At 42.9% G+C, this 20272-nt stretch overlaps 1 protein-coding gene across 1 annotated transcript in view; it reads left to right on the forward strand.

Annotated features, from left to right (window-relative positions):
- The window catches only part of LOC144511735 (sushi, von Willebrand factor type A, EGF and pentraxin domain-containing protein 1-like), a 94355-nt gene that overhangs the window by 4886 nt on the left and 69197 nt on the right, over positions 1 to 20272 (forward strand). The window contains exons 3-7 of the mRNA XM_078241960.1: positions 2584 to 2683; positions 3782 to 3855; positions 13342 to 13527; positions 16961 to 17057; positions 17997 to 18070. Of these exons, the coding sequence (XP_078098086.1) occupies positions 2584 to 2683; positions 3782 to 3855; positions 13342 to 13527; positions 16961 to 17057; positions 17997 to 18070 (531 nt within the window). The remainder of the gene's footprint in view (positions 1 to 2583; positions 2684 to 3781; positions 3856 to 13341; positions 13528 to 16960; positions 17058 to 17996; positions 18071 to 20272) is intronic.

Consider the following 20272-nt stretch of genomic DNA (forward strand, 5'->3'; position numbering starts at 1 on the left):
CAAACTTGGCTATTGCAGTGCTCTCCTCCCATTTATCAACCTTCATTAACTTCAGCATATCCAAAGTCCCAATGTTTGTATCATAACTTGCAGCAATCCCTGTTCATGGATTACCTCAGTGATCACTGACCCACACTGGCTCCCAGTCTAACAAAGTCTCCAATTAAAAAATTTCATCCCTCATTTCTCCCTGCTGTTGTACTCTCATACAGGCCCAAATACCTTCTGAGAACTCCATATTCCTCCATTTCCAACTCCTTTTGCACCCCTAACATTCTTCACCATATCAGTACCGGCCATGCCTTCAGATACCTGGGTCTTAATCTCTGGAATTCTGTCCATAAGCTTATCTGCCTCTCTACTTCCATCCCATCCTTTAAGAAGCTTCTTGAAAGCTGTCTCTTTGATTTGATTTGATTTATTATTGTCACATGTATTGGTATACAGTGAAAAGTATTGTTTCTTGCACGCTATACAGACAAAGCATACCGTTCATAGAGAAGGAAAGGAGAGAGTGCAGAATGTAGTGCTGCAGTCATAGCTAGGGTGTTGAGAAAGATCAACTTAGTGCAAGGTAGGCCCTTTCAAAAGTCTGATGGCAGCAGGGAAGAAGCTGTTCTTGAATCAGTTGGTACGTGACCTCAGACTTTTGTATCTTTTTCCCGATGGAAGAGGTGGAAGAGAGTATGCCTGGGGTCCTTAACTACGCTGACTGCTTTTCCAAGGCAGTGGGAAGTGTAGACAGAGTCAATGGATGGGTCAAATGGATAGTTTCTTGCAGTCTTGGGCAGAGCAGGAGCCAAACCAAGCTGTGATACAACCAGAAGGAATGCTTTCTATTGACCAATTATTATGACCAAGCTTTTGGCCATAATAATAATACAATAATATTTCTATATTGGATTCTTTATGCACAGTAAGTCAGAACTCTGGCCACCTTAACTGCTAGAGTGGCAGATGTGATCGGGAACCGTAGCTTTTGTCGCTGCATTCTGCAACTTCCTGATGTATCCACTCAAGAAGTGCTGCTTCCTAAATTCACCACACTCCCATCCCCAAATTCCCCCCGCCACCCCATTCCAGCTTTCCTGCCCAAACTTCTGTTCCTGCTGTCATTAAAAAGTGGCCAGTTTAGCTCCCACCTAATCAGTGGAGCAAGCGCACACCTGTGCTAAAAAAATGGGAAATGGGAAAAATGCCGCAAAGTACAATTTCAGCAGGAAACATTCTCGCAGATAGTTAATTTCTCAAAAAATACGTAAGTTTGTCAAAAAGGATTTCCCTTTCATAAAACCATGTTGACTTGTTGCTGACTTGAGCCATTGTTCGGGGATCTAACCCTCCCTGCACACATTCCCTCTGCACACATCCAAACCTGCTTCTCATTTTTTGTAAATTAGCTTCTAGGTCAAAATCATTTATGTTTCTTTGTGCTGTGAATTGACCTGTCTGTCTGTGTAGTTTCTGTAATTTCACTCTGAGCTGAGGTGAGAGCATATCTTAGTTGTGAAGAATTGGAAAGGGTTGGGGGAAAGTAATAGCGATAAACACTCTCTGTCTCATTATCTAAGTCATCGATACAGATTGGTAACAGCTGACGCACCAGCACCAATCCTTGTGGCACTTCACTATTCACTGCCTTCCAGCTCTGGGGACAGCGCACTGGCATACAGGAATGCTATGAACTTTGCTTGGATTAAGCTTTTAAATCCCCGAAACTGTTGGTATGCTTGACTTCTTTGAATTTTATTGCCGCTCTTAAGCTAGGCCCTCCAGCTACTCATTCAAGAACATCCCATCATTGTTGCCCCCCCCGCGTTGTTGGAGATTTTGCTCACTGCTGACCTGACAGTATCATAAGCTGAAAGCCGGCAAGATAACTCTGGATGCTTGTTTCAGGCAGACAGGTGGCATGGTGACACAATGATACGGGCAGCATGGTGACACAGTGGCTAGCACTGCTGCCTCACGGCGCCAGGGACCCGGGTTCAATTCACAGCTTGGACCACTGTCTGTGGAATTTGCACATTCTCCCCATGTCTGCGTGGGTTTCCTCCGAGTACTCTGGTTTTCCTCCCACAGTCCAAAGATGTGCGGGTTAGGTGGATTGGCTGTGCTAAATTTTCCCTTAGTGTCAGGGGGATCAGCTAGGGTAAATGCATGGGGTTATGAGGATAGGGACTGGGTGGGATTGTGGTTGGTGCAGCCTTGGTGGGCTGAATGGCCTCCTTCTGCGCTGTAGGATTCTATGATAACTCCTATGAGCTGGCTGCCAGCATGTCAATAGAGGCTCGACATCTCACTGGAGTAGCTGGACAGGCATCACCAGTTGTATGCCTGGAGGTTAAAATTCCTCTTCTAAGTTTTTTATGCGTGGCCTGAAACGTGAGCTATTTAATTCGAGGATGAAACTTACACTTGCACTGCTAAAGCTTTGACAATATGTTCCAGAATTCAGAAAACCTGGCATGTTAATTGTGTAGTACGTTTTCATGTTCATGTTAATTTTCTGTGAATTGTCGTCTTAAAAATGAAAATCCTGGCGCTTTGAAAAATCTTTGAGCTATTTTATTTTTCTCACAGCAACAGTGAACTGTGGTAATCCAAAGGGGATTCTGAATGGATCTTACAAGACATCAGGTCATACTATTGGAAGTATAGCTACTTTTCACTGTAACAGAGGGTGAGTATTAAAAAAAAATTTTTTTTAAAGGGTGAGTATTCAATCCAAACATTCCTGAATGAAGCTCAGCTAACCTCAGTGATTTTTATTGCTAATGTACGCGAGGTGACAGTTTTAACAATATCTTCAAGGCAATGGAGTGAGGTTCTCAATTCACTGCTGAATAGGATTTTATTTCCAACAGTAATTTAGTTTTCTCCAAATAGTGCTGAATATATCCTGTTAGCTTTCATAGAAACATAGGAGAAGGAGTAGATCACTTAGCCCCTTGAGCAAGTTTCACTATTCAATGAGCTCATGGCTGATCTGCAACCTAACCCCATGTACCCATGTTTGGCCCATATTCTTTAATGCCTCCACACATTGACAACTGTAAAGTAAGGTAAAGTTTATTTATTTGTCACAAGTAAGGCTTACATTAACACTGCAATGAAGGTACCGTGAAATTCCCCTCGTCGCCACACTCCGGCGCCTGTTCAGGTCAATACACCTAAGCAGCATGTCTTTCAGACAGTGGGAGGAAACCGGAGCACCCGGAGGAAACCCACGCAGACACAGGAAGAATGTGCAAACTCCACACAGACAGTGACCCAAGCCAGGAATCGAACCCGGATCCCTGGCGCTGTGAGGCAGCAGTGCTAACCACTGCGCCACGTATCCAAATTCCAGGTCATTTAGATTTCCTGAAAAGAGTTACAGAGAGGAAACTAGGAAGAAATACTTACCTCCTTCCTATATCCATAATCTGAACCCATCATTTATGATTGGTGTTTGTCCAATATGCAAAATTCTCTACTGATATTTCGATTCAGCTCTGTGACCCAGATTGCATCAATGTTCTTTGTATTCTAACTAGCACTGTATAATGTATACTTCATGGGATTTGACCGGCGCCTAGTTCAGTTATGCTAGAACCTGTTTTGATTTGTAACCTGCCCCTCTACTAACCAATCCAGTACCTATTTGCTGTACCAAAGCAGCATTTTGATTGTTTCATTTATTAATCTGCTACGACTACTATACCACTATTGTCACCAAACTGTTTAAAAAAATTTTTTAACTATGGTTTACTGCAGTTAATTATTTTTATTTCTCCAGGTACCGGATTGTTGGTCGAAACACCCAGTTGTGTACAGCTAATGGCTGGTCTGGCCAAGCTCCAATATGTCAATGTAAGTTCAGGATCCATATTTCTTAAACCATCTAATGGAGTCACTGAAAGGGTTTTTTACATCAGGACTCCATTGGCCAGATTTTCCCAGGTTAAAGTGCTGACACTTTGATGTAGCAGGAGAAAACTACACTGGGATTCTGAGAGAAAGGTGCAATTCAACTTTAAGTAACTGTCAGAAAGGTGTCTTTGATAATAAGGACCCAACTGAGCAGAACAGATGTTTCTCGTAGCTTGTTTTATAAATTTTGCCAGCTGTTCTGGTAGGACAGCAATCAGAATAATAAGGCTCTTCTGCAAATATTTCATCCTCCATATCAGGAGGAGTTTCATATACTCTGTATATGTGTGAAGGTGTTAATTTGAAACCTCTCATTAGTAAGCCAACCTCCTCATTAAGGTGTTTTTATACCACTGCAGTGTCTGCAGCCTCATTTATTGAGGCATTTACTTTGCTCAATACGTTCAATCATTACTCTAATGCTTACAACAAGGCACATCCGGTTGACTTCACTCCTAGTTTTATATATAGGTGAGGCTGATTGGGCAGGCAATGATGACCTTAATCAGGGATCTCGCTTTTAGGTAATGACCTTAATCAGGGAGTTCATACTCCAAGAGGCCAGCCTCATGTGCCTCGTTGAAATCATTACAATTACTTTTTGGCATGCGTTGCATTGCCGATTTGGGGACCACAATGATGGCAGCTTTAGCTGGCTCCATCTACTGTGACTCTAAATGACCTCTTACCCTGTCTGTTAGAGAATCTTGTGATTCTTGCTGTTAAGGTTTCTACTAATCTATATCCATTTCACTGAAATTTAAACATCCTTCCCTATGATTTCCTCACCAGTGCGGTAATGGGGATTAAACTTGGGATTTTAAAATCCTCTGTGGTTATCAGCTTCCATTCCTCGCCACCCTCCCCCCTCCAGCCCCACCACTTGTGCCCAATCACTCATGGTTCTTTCCAAGAAATCTGCTGGAGTCAGCAAAAGGTCAACAAACGAGTGGAAATGGCTGTCCACGCAAATATAAACATGTATCAGGAAGTTCCAGGTTTATAATGTTGACTCTCAACTTGTTCTTAAGTCCTATGGTGACAAATAATATCATGATTTATGAAAGAACAGAATTTACAAATACATTATTGAAAGATTATTTTCAAAAATCTACTATTTCTGTTGGACTATGAATCCATAATGATGATATCAATCTCTTGATAATGTGGTTAGTTTTATACATGTCAACATGTTCCCCCTGCCACCATCTCCTTCCACCTTGCTGAACTTATTCTTCCATTGAACAACTTCTCCTTTGACTCCACTCACTTCCTCTCAATAGAAAGTGTTTGCTATGGGGGCCCACATGCGTCCCAGTCAAGTCCGCCTCTTTGTAAAATACATGGAACATTTTTTCTTTCAGGTCCCCTCCCCAAGTCTTTTTGGGATACACCGATTGCTATATTGGCACTGATTTCTGCTGCTGCCCTAAACTGGAAAATGTCTTAACTTTGCTTCTAACTTCCATACATTACTTCCATGATCATCTCTGAATCTTCCCTTCCCTTCTTCAACTTCTCTATCTATTTCTGCATTAAGATGTCAGCAATATATACTATAAACCCAATGATCCCCATAGCTGACCTTTTCATTTTCCCCTCTCCCTGGTAAAAGACAATTGAAGACTGACTTGAAGGTGAGAAGACATTCCCTTCTGCTGTACTCCATTCTTCCTCTCTTCTTTCTTTCCCATCTACCACACTCCCTGTCTTCTCTTTTCCCCCTCCTCTCTCTCGGCTCCCTCTCTCATATTCTCCATCCCCTTTTCCACCTATCTCATTTACCCTGGCCATCTCCACCTTCCCTTGATCCCCACTTCAGAATCCCCATCCTCTCATCCCCTATCTACGCCCAATTATCTCCTGGTTTTTAACCCTGATTGATATGGTTCCTCTACTCGATCCTGACTTCTGTGCACAATGCTTCGCAAACAATCCCAACTTAATTGACCTGCAAGAAAGAAGAAGCACAGCTTGTCGGAGACAAGTAACCAAACTAATATCCCATAGGCAGCCAGGACTAATCATAGAATTGGATTAAAACTAGTTTTAAAATGAAGATTAAGTGCCTGGGCATGATGGACTTTCAGATACCCACTGAATCGAATTAGATTGTCCGAAATAAAAACATAGAAGTGCTGGCAACAGCAGATCAGTTAGTATCTGCGAAGGGGGATATAGAGAACGCCTGGGCCTCGCCTGCCACCGAGATCTTCCGGAGTGTTGGCGGATTCTTGGCTGTCCCACCACATCCTCCGCGACAGGTTACACCACGGTGAGGCCGGAAAGTCCCGGCCAACCTTCCAGGTTGACGACCTTTGATCGTGACCTGACCCTGATGGGTACAGCGAGCATTTTCTGTTTTAATTTAGATTTCCAGCATCCACAGTATTTTGCTTTTGTTTTAGATAGCTTTAGTTACACACTGGGTAGGTGAACATCCACGATAAGAAAATTTTAATGCCTTTCATTGAGTTTGGATTTACCAGGTACAAGAATAAATAAAAATTATTTAGAAACAGCGAGCATAGTTTTCAAAGAGACTCAAATTCTCTTTATATCCTCCAATGTGAATATCCACAACAGAGTCTGTCAATTGAGCTTGATTTTCCTTATATATTTCTCCTCTGCACTTTAGGGATTCTATGATTTCCAAGAACGCATTTTAGGATGTTAGCAAGACTCCAGAGTTAAAGGAGCAAATATAGTTTCTTCTTGTATGAGGACTATAATCGTGCAGTGTAGGCTAATGACTTGTCAGTTGTTGGATGCCATCTCCCTGGATTGCCAGTGAATGGCCAAATAGTGGCAGGATTTGGACCTATGCACAAATATCAGGATACAATCACCTACAGTTGACTATGAAATAGTTGGCAAGAGTGTCATCGAGTGTACTGAAAGTAACACATTCACGTCATCACCACCTACTTTTAAACCATTTGAGTGATGATTTCCTAAATGTCAGAAATACACAGAAGTGTATTTCTAAATATATAACATTTTCTGAAAGTTTATATAGATTTTTCCCAGTAGTCGCTGACATATTTCTTCCTTATTCTTCATTCGATTGGAGTATTTTTTCAATGACCATTCAAAGACAGGGAACAGGGAACTCTTATTGCTTTCATGTCATGCACGCCAAATTACATCACGTTTTAACTCTGTGGTAAAACACACAGGCACAAATTTGGATGGCATGATTCAGATGCTGCCGCACCCAGAGAGTGGGCAGCCAACACAAATGTACCCTGCACAGGCTAAATGGATCAGGTTAAGATCGGCACTAAAGCAACTTACTAGATGGATGGCTTTAATGGAAGGTTCTATTTATTAAGAAAGGCTTGAGAAGTTGGGTGGAATTATACTGCCTCACTCGAGCGAAACCGGAAATTCCCATCTGAGGTCAACGGACATTTCCGTTGTCCACCCCTTGCTGGCTCTGATTCTGTGGTGAGTGGGGCGTAGAATTCCAGCAGTTGTGTTTGTTTGTCCCTTGGAATAGAGAAGTCAAAGTGAGAATCTCTAGATTTTCAGAATCATTGGTTTTCATTGGAAAGCAGCACCCTCCTCCCTTCAATTGTTTCCTTTAGGTGATGGAGCAGTCAGACATCTCGGCTAATTCAAGTCCCTCGAACCCTTCTCTTAAAGCCTTGCTATATTTCCACCCACCTTTGAAGTCCTCTTTTAACTGTGACTCATAAATTAAGCTGTACAATACCCAATTTTCAGGCATTAACTGGTCCACTAAGCCTGAGGATGGTGGACCCAAATTTCAATGCCATTGTCTTTTCAAGTATTATTCAGTTATCCCACCTAACTCCTCCATTGCTGCCTAGTGTCCACTCTGTGCTGCATGAATTGCTTTGGTACATACTATTGCATTGATATCAACAGAAGTTGTCACACCATATCAAGCAGATAGAATTGAAACATTTTCTCAAACAAGACATCTGAATCTAGAGGGTTGGGAGCAATGTTTCTTTTGTAAATACGTGAACTGAAATTAAAAACCTCTTTATGAACCTCTTTATGAAAGGCGGCACAGTGGTTAGCACTGCTGCTTCACAGCTCCAGGGACCTGGGTGCGATTCCTGGCTTGGGTCACTGTCTGTGTGGAGTTTGCACATTCTCCTCGTGTCTGCGTGGGTTTCCTCCGGGTGCTCCAGTTTCCTCCCACAGTCCAAAGATGTGCGGGTTAGGTTGATTAGCCATGCTAAAATTGCCCCTTAGTGTCCTGAGATGTGTAGGTTAGAGGGATTAGTGGGTAAAATATGTAGGGCCTGGGTGGGATTGTGGTCGGTGCAGACTCGATGGGCCGAATGGCCTCTTTCTGTACTGTAGGGTTTCTATGATTTCTATGAATAATTGGTTCACTAAGTTGTTACAAGTCACTTGGAAAAAAATGAAATCATGGAGCAGAATCTTGGGAAGTTCCTGGGAGGGTGAAACCAGCAGGCAGGGGGCATCTTGTGTGGGAAGCCAAAGGTCAGCTTTCTGATGGTGGGACGAAACAATGGAATTAAGTTAGCGGTGGATTGACATCAGATCAACCACCCCGATAGCAAGCATCACGATCCTTTTTTTGTTCTGCATGCTTGCGAAAAGGCAATCTTGCCAGAATTAATTAACTAGCAAATGAGAAACAACTTCTTAAACATGGTGTTCAGCAACTGAGATCCTGGTGGACTTGGAGTGAGAAAGAGCTGCTTTTTCCTCGATGGGAATTGTTACTCAACTACTAGAGAGGAGGCATTGACGATTGAGCTTGGGTGGTGGCCGTCATGGCTGACTAAACGAGGGAGGTGGCAATGAAAGGGGAATGGAGCACGGCTAATCAAGGAAGGGAGAGAAGGAGACTGATGGGAATATTTCCAGGGATCTAGCTGGCAGGTGGAGGGGGTGGCAGCAGTTACAGTTCACACCGCCTCCTCTCAGATAGTGGGAATAATACTCACTTCGGTTCGGAGGAAGCAAATACCTGGACCCGGATCTTCGACCTTATGAGCAGCTGGGGTGTAAACTTCCTGTTTGCCCCCTCCGCCCGGATGTGCCGCACTCTTTGTGCGCAAATACTTAATAGCCTGGCCTTTGCTCTTGGCCAGAGTCCCACCTATGAGCAGATGTGCCACGCCCTTTTGATTTGATTTATTATTGTCACATGTATTGGTATCCAGTGCAAAGTATTGTTTCTTGCGTGCTATACAGGCAAAATATACTGTTCATCGAGTACATAGAACAGAAGGAAAGGATAGGGTGCAGAATATAGTGTTGCAGTTACAGATAGGGTGAAGAGAAAGATCAGCTTAATATATGATAGGACCAATCAAAGGTCTGATGGCAGCAGGGAAGAAGCTGTTCTCAAGAAGGTTGATATGTGTTAGGAGATTTAAAGAGAACATTATGAGACAGTTTAAAGAGTCAGAATTAAGTTTTAAGAGCATAGAGCGAGAGTAGAAGATGGGATTAGAGGATATGGTGGGGACAGCTCGCAAGAAGTTGCCTCGCTCCAGCACCATCTTTTTTTCCCCTTCTGGTCCCATGGCCGACAACGTCACTCCTACCAGAAGATTCTGCCCATAACGTGCAGGTTTGTTTTCATTATCTTCTTTCTGCCTTCACCGACAATAAGTGATCTTTTCCTTAGTAGGAAAAACAAGGTGGCAACATACTCATTAGGAAATAAGTGACTGAATGGCATAAAGAAACAGAAGTATTTGGAGGTACAATTACGTCCGTCACAAAAAGTAGTGACATAGATTGATAAGCCCATTTGAAAAAATGGAAACAAAGGACGAGGGGTTAATTTCTAAAGGATTCAATTTGAAATTCAGAGACACCAATATAGACTAGTAGAGAATCTTGGTTCGACCAGACAGCTCTGAACATGGTATGTACAGTTCCAGTCTCTATGTTACACACAAGACATAGAGAGGCATTGGAAAAGGTGCAAAAAAGATTTATTAAAATGATACCAGAACTGAGAAGTTATAGCCACCAAGGAAGGTTAAGTAGGCTGGGGCTCTTTTCTATAGGAAACAAGAGACTGAGGGGTGACCTGATTGAGGCTTTCAACTTTATGGAAGCTTTTGTTATGGTTGCTGTGGAGAAGATGTGTTCACTTGCAGATGAGACCACAACGAGGAGCATAAACGCAATTTAGTTACTCGTAAATACAATAGGAACTGCAGAAGAAACTTCTTCACCCAAAGATTGGTTAGAATGTGGAACTTGATACTACAAGGAGTAGTTGAGGTGAATAGTATGGATGTATTTGAAGGGAAATGAGGTAAGCACATGACAGAGAAAGGAATACAAAGATATGCTGATATGGTCAAATGAAGAAGGTTGTTTGTGTGGAGCAAAAACACCCAAGAAGATCGATTAAGCCACATTGACCCATTTCCGTGTTGTAATTTCTTGTAATTCTCCTCCCTTTTGTTTAGTATTTCAGATTTCAAAACCTCATACTGCGCCCTAAATGGCAAACAACTAATTTCCCTGCAGTCATGCTTCACGCTGGCTTCCCTGAATTCATCTCCATTTCTGTTTAGCTGCTGATCCAAGAAAAGTCATGCAACTGAACTGAAGCGATCAGGCCAGTGCTAGTATGATTGGAAAGTGGCAGAAAGAAAATGACACAGAGAAGAATGCCCATGCCCTGCTCTGAATTGTACACATTGGTTCATCAGTGTGTTTTGCCTTGAATGATTTGAATGAGGTTATTGACTTGAATGAGGTTAATCCCTGAGGTTTTTGATCATCTGCCTGTTCAGATCTCCAACTGAAATTAATTTTCCCCTAACCGCTACATAATAATCTTCCACCTATTTGTAATGTGATACCTCCATTAACCCACAATGGCTAGCACAGGAATGGTAGCAAAATATTCTTAGAGTGGAGACATTTTTAATTGATTGAAAAATCATCATTGTGCAACAGCTGGAAAATGGGACAAGGACAGAACCGACTGAGGTGTAAATATCCCAAGCTACTTCATAGTTGTTCTTTTCCTTAGCAGCATGTCTGTAATTGTTAGACTGACACCCCTATACTTTATCTCCTGGGTTGTTTCCAGTAGTGTCCTTTATCCTTGGAAACTCCAACACACTGTTGGAGGGTTGGCGACCCTACTACCAACCCAGTGGCCAATAGGTAAAACTGCATATGGAAATAAGGTCATATTGAAGGAGAGTTTGTTGAAAAATAAGCACTTTCTTACTTTATAGTCAGTGGTCAGGATTTTCACCCACCCCCCACCCCCGCCAACCCCCCACCAGAAAATCCTGGCGATTCGCTTTGTTAATTGTAAATTGATTCATATTGCACAATTTGAAATATAAAAACTTCTTCCAGTGTTGCAGTTCCAATCTTTTTAATTTCCTCTTAATCTTGTGCAGAGCAGAAGCAAACTTACTGAATTTGAGGTTAGAAAAGTCCCTGGTGGGTAATTTCACACTAAGCTACCTATCGGGAAACTGACTGGATTTGATCTGTCATCTATTTTACAAGCCCCCATTAAACATAATCTCATATTCCATTGCCTACAATGCACAGTCAAAACAAATGGGGTTAGAAATGGTTAGTTGATAAAATGGTAAATTTTCTACATGGCTGGGTTAGAAATACTTGGTTATCGAAAAGTAACCACAATTTCAACTACATTCCTGTTCCTGTGCCTGAAAGTTCTGACCCTCTTCGAGGTACACAATGGCCTGTTCTACATCACCAGATAACAAAGGTGCAAGTGTTTGATATACTCTTGGATTTTAATAGTTCTAGTTTTCAGCCAAGGCAGTGAGACCAAGTTGACATGAAGGTGGTGACATTCCTACAATATTGTCCTTGATGTAGAGCTCTCATGGGAAGGCAGTGCTGTTTAGCCATGGTGAATTGTTACAGTGCAACTGGTAGATTGTATATACCTTTGTGAAAATGCCGATGGAGGAGCAAATATTGAGTTCAGTAGCAAGGCGCATCAATTACTCCCTGGATATTGTTGAGCTTCTTGAATTTTGTTGTGGCGGCACCCACCCAGGCAAATAGTGACTATGTTATTAAAATGCTGACTTGAGCCTTGTAGATAGTGGAAAGACAGCAAGTGTCAGTGTAGTATAAGGTTCAGGCACATATAAGATTAAATTAGGACTGAGTACAGTGCCACCCACATCATGTGAGAGAAATCATGAGCCTTACCTAAGGGTAGGTCTAGTATTGGACAGAGCGGTGTGTACAAGCAAGCATGGAGACAGCTGCTAACTTGGACCCTTTACTGTTTATGTGTATGTAGTTCTTGTAGTTAAGAAATGCATACAGTTAACCTACTTAAGGCTACAAAGACTTTATTAAGACCAATTGGATGGTATCCAACATCTTATAACAGTCAGGAGGTGGTGCTGAAGAGTAGCCAATTTCTCTCTTGCTTTTTCAGTCACAGTGCTGATATAACCAGTCTCATGCTTGGCCTTTCAACGGGAAGAAGGCCTTTAGTAAAGTAGTTGAAGATGGGTAGGTTGAGGAAGTTTCTCTCACTAACTCCTGCAGTAATGCTCTGAGGTGCAATGACTGACCTGCAATAGCCATGAGCTCGTGGCTTTTGCTACCAAATAAACCTGTTGGACTTTAACCTGGTGTTGTCAAACTTCTTACTGTATCTTCCTTTACAGCGGGTATAACTCCAGCCATGTCCTCTTAGCAGAATGTTTTTGCTTTGTTCATCTGTAATCTACACATAATTTTCCAGCCCCCACCCCACTCCCTCCCCCCAGCGGGCTTTCCTGCGGTAGAGTCAACTCGCTATTGGCAGGTTCTTCCAGTCCCGCTGCAGTCAATGGCAATTTGCATGGCTCATCCAATCCACCGCCAGCAAACCTGCAGTAAAGGTCAACTTTGGCTGGACTGGAAGACCCCGCCAGTGGGAATGGCCAGAAAATCCTGCCCCAGCTTCTATTCCATGTTGTCCGAACAATTACGTAGAATAGATTGCTCGAACAATTGAATCATTTTATTTTCACATCAACAATTATTGTAGAATTATGCTGCATGATCTTATTGATTTAACTTTGGAGATAGTGCTCCGAATATTGATAATATTTTAAAAATTCCCCTTCATCTTGAACTGTCTGTTAATTATAGTGCAACAAATGTTATCCTTCAAGATTTTGACATTGTTGAAAAAGACTTTTTTTTAAATCACTTGATTTGTTTCTTGTATATTGGATTTCAAAGCTTATTTTTGGTTAATATTCTCACCCCACTTCTCCTCGTGTATGGTTCTGTGGGAAATGTATTTTGTTGTTGACTCCTTAATGAATGTAACATTATTTGATTGAAGATGGGGACAGCTGTATTGCACCATTCAAACTTTCATTCAGTCTTATCAGTGCAGTTAATAGTTTAGTGAAGATTCAAGCATTGCTCTCTTGCCAGTTGTTGGATGTCAAGCTCCGGATCAGCTTGCAAATGGGCGCATCGTCGCAGGATTTGGACCTCTGTACAAACATCGGGAGACCATCACCTACAGCTGTAACGAAGGTTATGAAATGTATGGCAGCAACGTCATTGAATGCAGTGAGAATAACATATTTGCACCACCGCCACCTACCTGTAGACCTTGTAAGTAATCAACTCTTAAAACTCGAAAATGGCATCAAAGGATATAGAGCAACCTTTGAGCAAACCCGCTGAAATCATTTAAAAGTCTGAATGTTCTGATGGGATTTTCCCTGTTGGCATTGGCACTTTGCTGTTTTGAAAAGATTGGAATGCTTTTCCATGACCCACTAAGCAGAGGAAATTAATGCTTTAATACATACTTTGTCCTTTTTACTATGCCATACTGCATAGTACGGGGGAGGGGGGGGGGAGCAGGACAGGGGTGCAAGGGGAATGGGGGACCGATTTCTGGAGGCCAAGTGGGGAGGCACAAAGTGGGGTATGATTTTTGGGGCGGGGGGATGGGATTGCTCTGGTTACGCATAGGGCACCTCCAAAGGATAAAGCCTCCTGCCTTCTCACCCTTTCAACTTTGTGAAAACATAGCCTTCACACTCACCTGCCTTCCACTGTCCAGCTGATTGAGGTCTTTAAGTAACTATTAATTAGCCTCATTGTCTTAAAGGGAGGCAGGTGAATGGGCACACCTTACCCACACCCCGTGTTACAGGGAGAGGGTCAGATTGCTCAGAAAAACGGTAGGCTACGTACCAGAACTATTTTGTTAAAAACATGCCTAATGAATGATGTAAAATCCAGCCCCATGTTCCTGCCTTATAATATTTGGTGTATATTTGGTTTCTTAAGATGAATGGATGAAATATATTCTAATGTGTACTCCTTTGTCTGCACAGATTGGAAAATTCAATGCACTGTTAGTGAGTTTGTCAGCTGGTACGGTTTTTCATAAACATAAATTTCCATAAAACAAACAAAATTAACATGGACAGCGGAGCATTGAACCTCTATCATTTAATACTGGCAAATGTAATTGTGTTGTTCAGCATAGCTTTGTCACTGAGTCTGTTTAAGCCTTCTGCGATTGAGATCCATATGAAGTATGGTACACAATCAACCCCATATTCAAGCTTCACACAGTTACATTTTTGCACACATGTTGGTTTCAGCCAGTCATAATGGTGGTCGCTTTATATTGCAAGATTCCTGTGGTAAATTTCCACAATCACCAACTGAGGAATTAATTTCCCTCACCTCAGTTTATGTGGGTTCCGGGGTTGCGTAGAGTTGTTTTACAGGCTACATGCTGAAAGACACATGTTCAAAATCTGCTCCTCAACAGGTTAATTCAACATGGACACCATTAAGAGGCCGTTTGTGAGCATAAGCGATAAACTTTACTTTCCTTACTACTTCTTTCACTTTGTGCACCCTCTCTTAAAGAAAGGTGCCTTGTGCTGGAATAAAATTCTATTAGTGACAGAACCTGCAGTATTTCACTGAAGAGTTTGTACATGTGAATGATGGCATGGGACCTAACATTGGATCCATCGTGCTGAGTCCTGCTTTTTAAAAATTCATTCATGGGACATGGATGTCACTGGCTGGCCAGCAATTAATGCGATTGTTTCTTCACTAAGATTACAGATAACTTAAGCTGGAACTAATGTATAATGATCAGGACTGAGAATTACTTCTCTTCATCCACCCGGACATGCTGAAGGCAACTTTATCAAGACTTTTTCAGAATAGAAAAAATGAAAATTTAATGCTTGTACGCGTTGCTTCTTCACAAACTTCTGCAAGTTTGTTATTTGAAGAACAAAAGTCCGAAAATATAACTGTAGTTTTTAAATGAATATTGATGGTGATTTGGCAGAACATAGCCAGGTGTTTTCAGCAATAGTTTGATTCCCAGTTTGAAAAAAATTGAATTACTAAATTTAATCAAGATGGTATTAATAATCAAACATAAATCATCTTCAGAGTCCTCCCTTGTCCTGTACCATCCTTGTTTAAAGATCAGATAAGATTTGTGACTCTGTCTTACTAAATAAGTTGTGTAAGCCCAGCACAGAGGAAACTGTTGCATTAATTGGTTGATCAAACCTGAGTAAATCCAATGGATATTGAGGGGTGGACAAAAACATGGAGAAGGATTTTAGTGGTGGTGGCTGGAGCAGAAAATGTTATGGAACTGGAAATCGGTCATCTTCCAGATAAATGAGAGACTCTGAAGAGACCTCCACAGTCTTGAGTTGTAACATCCTTGAGATAATGGACAATATTGCATTAATCGTTTTGATAATATTTTGTACCTATGCACTAGATGTACGAGGCAAGTTTTTTTACACAGAGGGTGGTGGGTGCCTGGAATTCACTGCCTGGGGTGGTAGTGGAAGCAGATACGATAGTGTGTTTTTAAGGGGCATCTGGACAAATACATGAATAGGATGAGAATAGAGGGATATGGTCCCCGAAAGGGTAGGGGGTTTTAGTTCAGTTGGACAGCATGATCGGTGCAGGATTGGAGGGCCGAAGGGCCTGTTCCTGTGCAGTAATTTTCTTTGTTCTTAGTTTTCAGTGGAGGTCTTGTAGCGCAGTGGGTAGCATTCCTACCTCTGAGTCAGAGGCTCCAGATTTGAGTCCCACCTCAGGACTTGATGGCCAAGGAAGGTGAGTAGGGCGGCACGGTAGCACAGTGGTTAGCACTGCTGCTTCACAGCTCCAGGGTCCCGGGTTCGATTCCCGGCTCGGGTCACTGTCTGTGTGGAGTTTGCACATTCTCCTCGTGTCTGCGTGGGTTTCCTCCGGGTGCTCCGGTTTCCTCCCACAGTCCAAAGATGTGCGGGTTAGGTTGATTGGCCAGGTTAAAAAAAAAATTGCCCCTTAGAGTCCTGGGATGTGTAGGTTAGAGGGATTAGCGGGTAAATATGTGGGGGTAGGGCCTGGGTGGGATTGTGGTCGGTGCAGACTCGATGGGCCGAATGGCCTCCTTCTGCACTGTAGGGTTTCTATGAACGCGGCCAATCAGGTTGAATATCAACCTGCAAAATTCGTCCAACGTGCCAATGGCAGGTGGTAGGCACGGGGGAGACACCTGATCTTGGTGTGGAGTGGCACCCCTCAAGCTTTAAGTCTCCTGCAACAGGTCAGTGACCTGTTCCAGGCACAATTTGCTACGGAAACAGGCAGAAGTCTGCCTTGTGCACCACTAGGTGTGGGAAGAGAAAGAAATAACAGCAACTCAGTGAATTACATACTTCCACAACTCCCAGTCTCTCACCAAATAGTAAGTAGGTGGGAATCTATTATTATGTTTTTGGATTGCTGGTGAAGATTGACGCAAGTCAACATACAGCGATGTTAAAGACAGACAGAGCCCTGTTATTGTGAGGTATCGAGGATTGAGAGAGTCTTATATTTGTGTTGCTGTGATGTTGGAAATGAATTCCAAGCGTGCAGTGACTTGATATTCTGGACAGTAGCTTATCATCTTCATGTTAAATATCCGTGAATGGCAATGACAGAAACTGTTGACAATTTTGGAGTTATGCCTCACTCCTATCTTTTTTTCATTTTATTTTCTGTGCAGCGATAAACTGTGGGAATCCTGGGGAGATTCTGAACGGAAATTACAGGGCACCAAGTAAGACAGTTGGAAGTAAAGTTACTTTTTATTGTGACATTGGGTGAGTATTCAGTATACAAATGCCTAACTAATTGTGGTGAAGGGCTATATTATTTTAATATTGCGATTAAGGCAGTTTTAGATGCCTGTCTCTCATTTTTCACATATCTGATGTTAATTCTCCATGTGAACTCTGAATGAAGCTTCCGATTTAGTATGGAGCAAACAATATTTAAAAATATTCATGTTGATCGAGGTCAGGAATGTTCGTGTTGGGAATGGAATATTAATGCAAGGTTGGGAATGTTAAATGTGTTACAGATATCTAGGTCCATTTTCTGAGATCTGTACACATGTTTGCATCTGTTGGTTCCAAAAAGGGTTTAAATTATATTTTAATCAGCTGCAAGGTGAGCTGGATACATCAATGTTTCTCCTGTGCCCTGAACTGCGTATGGGGTCTGACCAGTTCCCTTCTTAACCTTTAGCTGCAACACAAACTGTATTTGATTCCTACTTCATTGTTCTGCTAATCTAGACCCATGTTTGATTTTTTTTTTAAACATTGTTTGTTGATTTGGCAGCATGGTGGCACAGCCGTTAACGTTGTTGCCTCACAGCGCCAGAGACCCAGATTCGATTCCGTCCTCGGGTGACTGTCTGTGTGGAGTTTGCACTTCCTCCCCATGTCTGCATGGGTTTCCTCCGGGTGCTCCAGTTTTCTCCCACAGTCCAAATATGTGAGGGTTAGGCGGATTGGCCGTGCTAAAATGACCCTAGAGTCAGGGGGTTTAGTGGGGTAAATATGTGGGGTTAAGGAGATAAAGCCTGGGTGGGATTGTGATCAGAACAGACAAGATGGGCCAAATGGCCTCCTTCTGCACTGTAGAGATTCTATGATTGTTTTAAAAAAAAAATTCATATCAGGTCAGCAAACTGCATTGCTTTCCCAATTAGCCTTTAGGTTACTGTTACCTGTGCTTTGATTTTCTTTTTCTAGATTCAAATTGGTGGGTAAAGATTATCGCCTGTGTACACCTGCGGGATGGGATGGCGAGGTTCCAAGTTGTCAACGTAAGTCATATTTCTCTGTTTTGTGAAGTGACTAACTTGTTTGTCAGTGCCAAATGACCGAGCCACTTTTAATTAAATAATGTCTGTTCACATCCCAATTTTGTTCCCGACATTTCAACATTCTCTGACTTGGACTGGAATTTTCCCGTCCCGCCCGCCATAGGAATTGTAGGGGGTGGGGGGATGACCATGCAAAGGTCCATTGATCCTGGAGTGGGATTTTCTGGTTTTGGGGCGAGCACGGCTGCAAAATCCCATCTTTGGTGTTCTGACTGCTTTGACTGGGGTGGAATGGTTATTCAGTGTTTTAATCCAACATTGCACATTAAAGGAACATAATGGCTGGAATTTTACCAGCCCGCACGGCACAGGAATCGGAGCATGGGAAGGTCTGCTGATCTCAGACGGGATATTATTGTTTCGGGACGAGTTAGCCCGTAAAATCCCACCCACCCAATGTGTAAGAAAGAAACAATACTTTTCACTCTATGTTAATACATGTGACAATAATAAATCAAATCAAATCAAAAAATGAGAAATGAGGCTTGGGTCAATGCCAGGAGGAGGGGTAAGAAGCAATCGGGAAGACAATCCCCTGGGGCGGTTCCCCTCCATAATAGGTTTTCGGTGCTGGAGGCTACAGTTGAGGAGGAATCAACTGAGCATAGAGAGCAGATCTCTGGGGGTGAGCCGAGTGAGAAAGCTCAGGTGGTTAGGGGCTGTAAAAGACTGGGCCTTGTGATTGGGGACTCCACAATTAAGGGGACAGATAGGAGGGTCGGAACTAAAGGTAGGGACTCAGGGTTGGTGTGTTGCCTACCAGGGGCTGGGGTCCGGGATGTGTCTGACAGGGTATTCAGGACTCTTAGGGGGGAGGGAGATAAACCACAAGTTATTGTACATGTGGGGACACACGACATAGGGAGGATAGGGGAAGGGGATATTAGGCAGGGATTTATGGAGTTGGGGTGGAAACTAAAGGCCAAGACTGACAGAGTGGTTATCTCTGGACTCTTGCCTGTACCACGGGATAGTTTAGAGAGGAATAGGGAGAGGGAAGGTTTGAATTCATGGCTGAGGGGATGGTGCAGGAGGGAGGGGTTCAGGTACTTAAGCAATTGGGGCTCGTACTGGGGAAGGTGTGACCTCTATGAGAAGGATGGTCTACACCTTAATCAGAAGGGGACCAATATCCTGGGGGGTAAATTTGCTAAGGCCATGCAGGGAGGTTTAAACTGATTCGGGGGGGGGGAGGGATCCTGAGTAGTGGGGCTGAAAGTGAGGGATGCATGGATGGGGACTGCAATGCACGGCATTGCAGAGGTGGGGTGGAGCAGGGTTTGAAATGTGTATACTTCAATGCCAGGAGTATTCGCAATAAAGTGGGTGAACTTGCAGCGTGGATCAGTACCTGGGACTTCGATGTTGTGGCTATTTCAGAGACATGGATAGAGCAGGGGCAGGAATGGATGCTGCAGGTCCCGGGGTTCAAATGTTTTAGTCGAAGTAGGGAAGGAGGTAGAAGAGGGGGAGGGGTAGCATTATTGGTCAGAGATTGTATCACAGTGTCAGAGAGGAGGTTTGATGAGGACTTATCTGTTGAGGTAGTATGGGCGGAGATTAGAAATAGGAGAGGAGAGGTCACCCTGTTGGGAGTCTTTTATAGACCTCCTAAAAGTTCTAGAGAGGTTGAGGAAAGGATTGCGGAGTCAATCCTGCTTAGGAGTGAAAGTAATAGGGCAATTGTTATGGGGGATTTTAACTTGACTAATATTGACTGGAATTGTTATAGCTCTAGCTCGTTAGAGGGGTCAGTTTTTGTTCAAAGCGTGCAGGAAGGTTTTTTGACTCAGTATGTAGACAGGCCAACTAGAGGTGAGGCTATATTGGATCTGGTGCTGGGAAATGAGCCAGACCAGGTGCTAGACTTGGAAGTTGGTGTGCATTTTGGTGATAGTGACCACAATTCGGTTACGTTCACCTTAGTGATGGAAAGGGATAGGCATGAACCTCGGGCCAGTGGTTTTAGCTGGGGGAAGGGTAATTATGAGGCTATTAGGAGAGAATTAGGAAACATAGGTTGGACTAGGAGATTACAGGGACTGGGAACGTCCGACATGTGGAGTTTTTTCAAGGAGCAGCTACTGCGAGTCTGTGATAGGTATGTCCCTGTCAGGCAAGGAGGAATTGGTAGGGCTAGGG

The sequence above is a fragment of the Mustelus asterias genome, chromosome 25 (assembly GCF_964213995.1).
Source record: "Mustelus asterias chromosome 25, sMusAst1.hap1.1, whole genome shotgun sequence".
Taxonomy (NCBI): domain Eukaryota; kingdom Metazoa; phylum Chordata; class Chondrichthyes; order Carcharhiniformes; family Triakidae; genus Mustelus; species Mustelus asterias.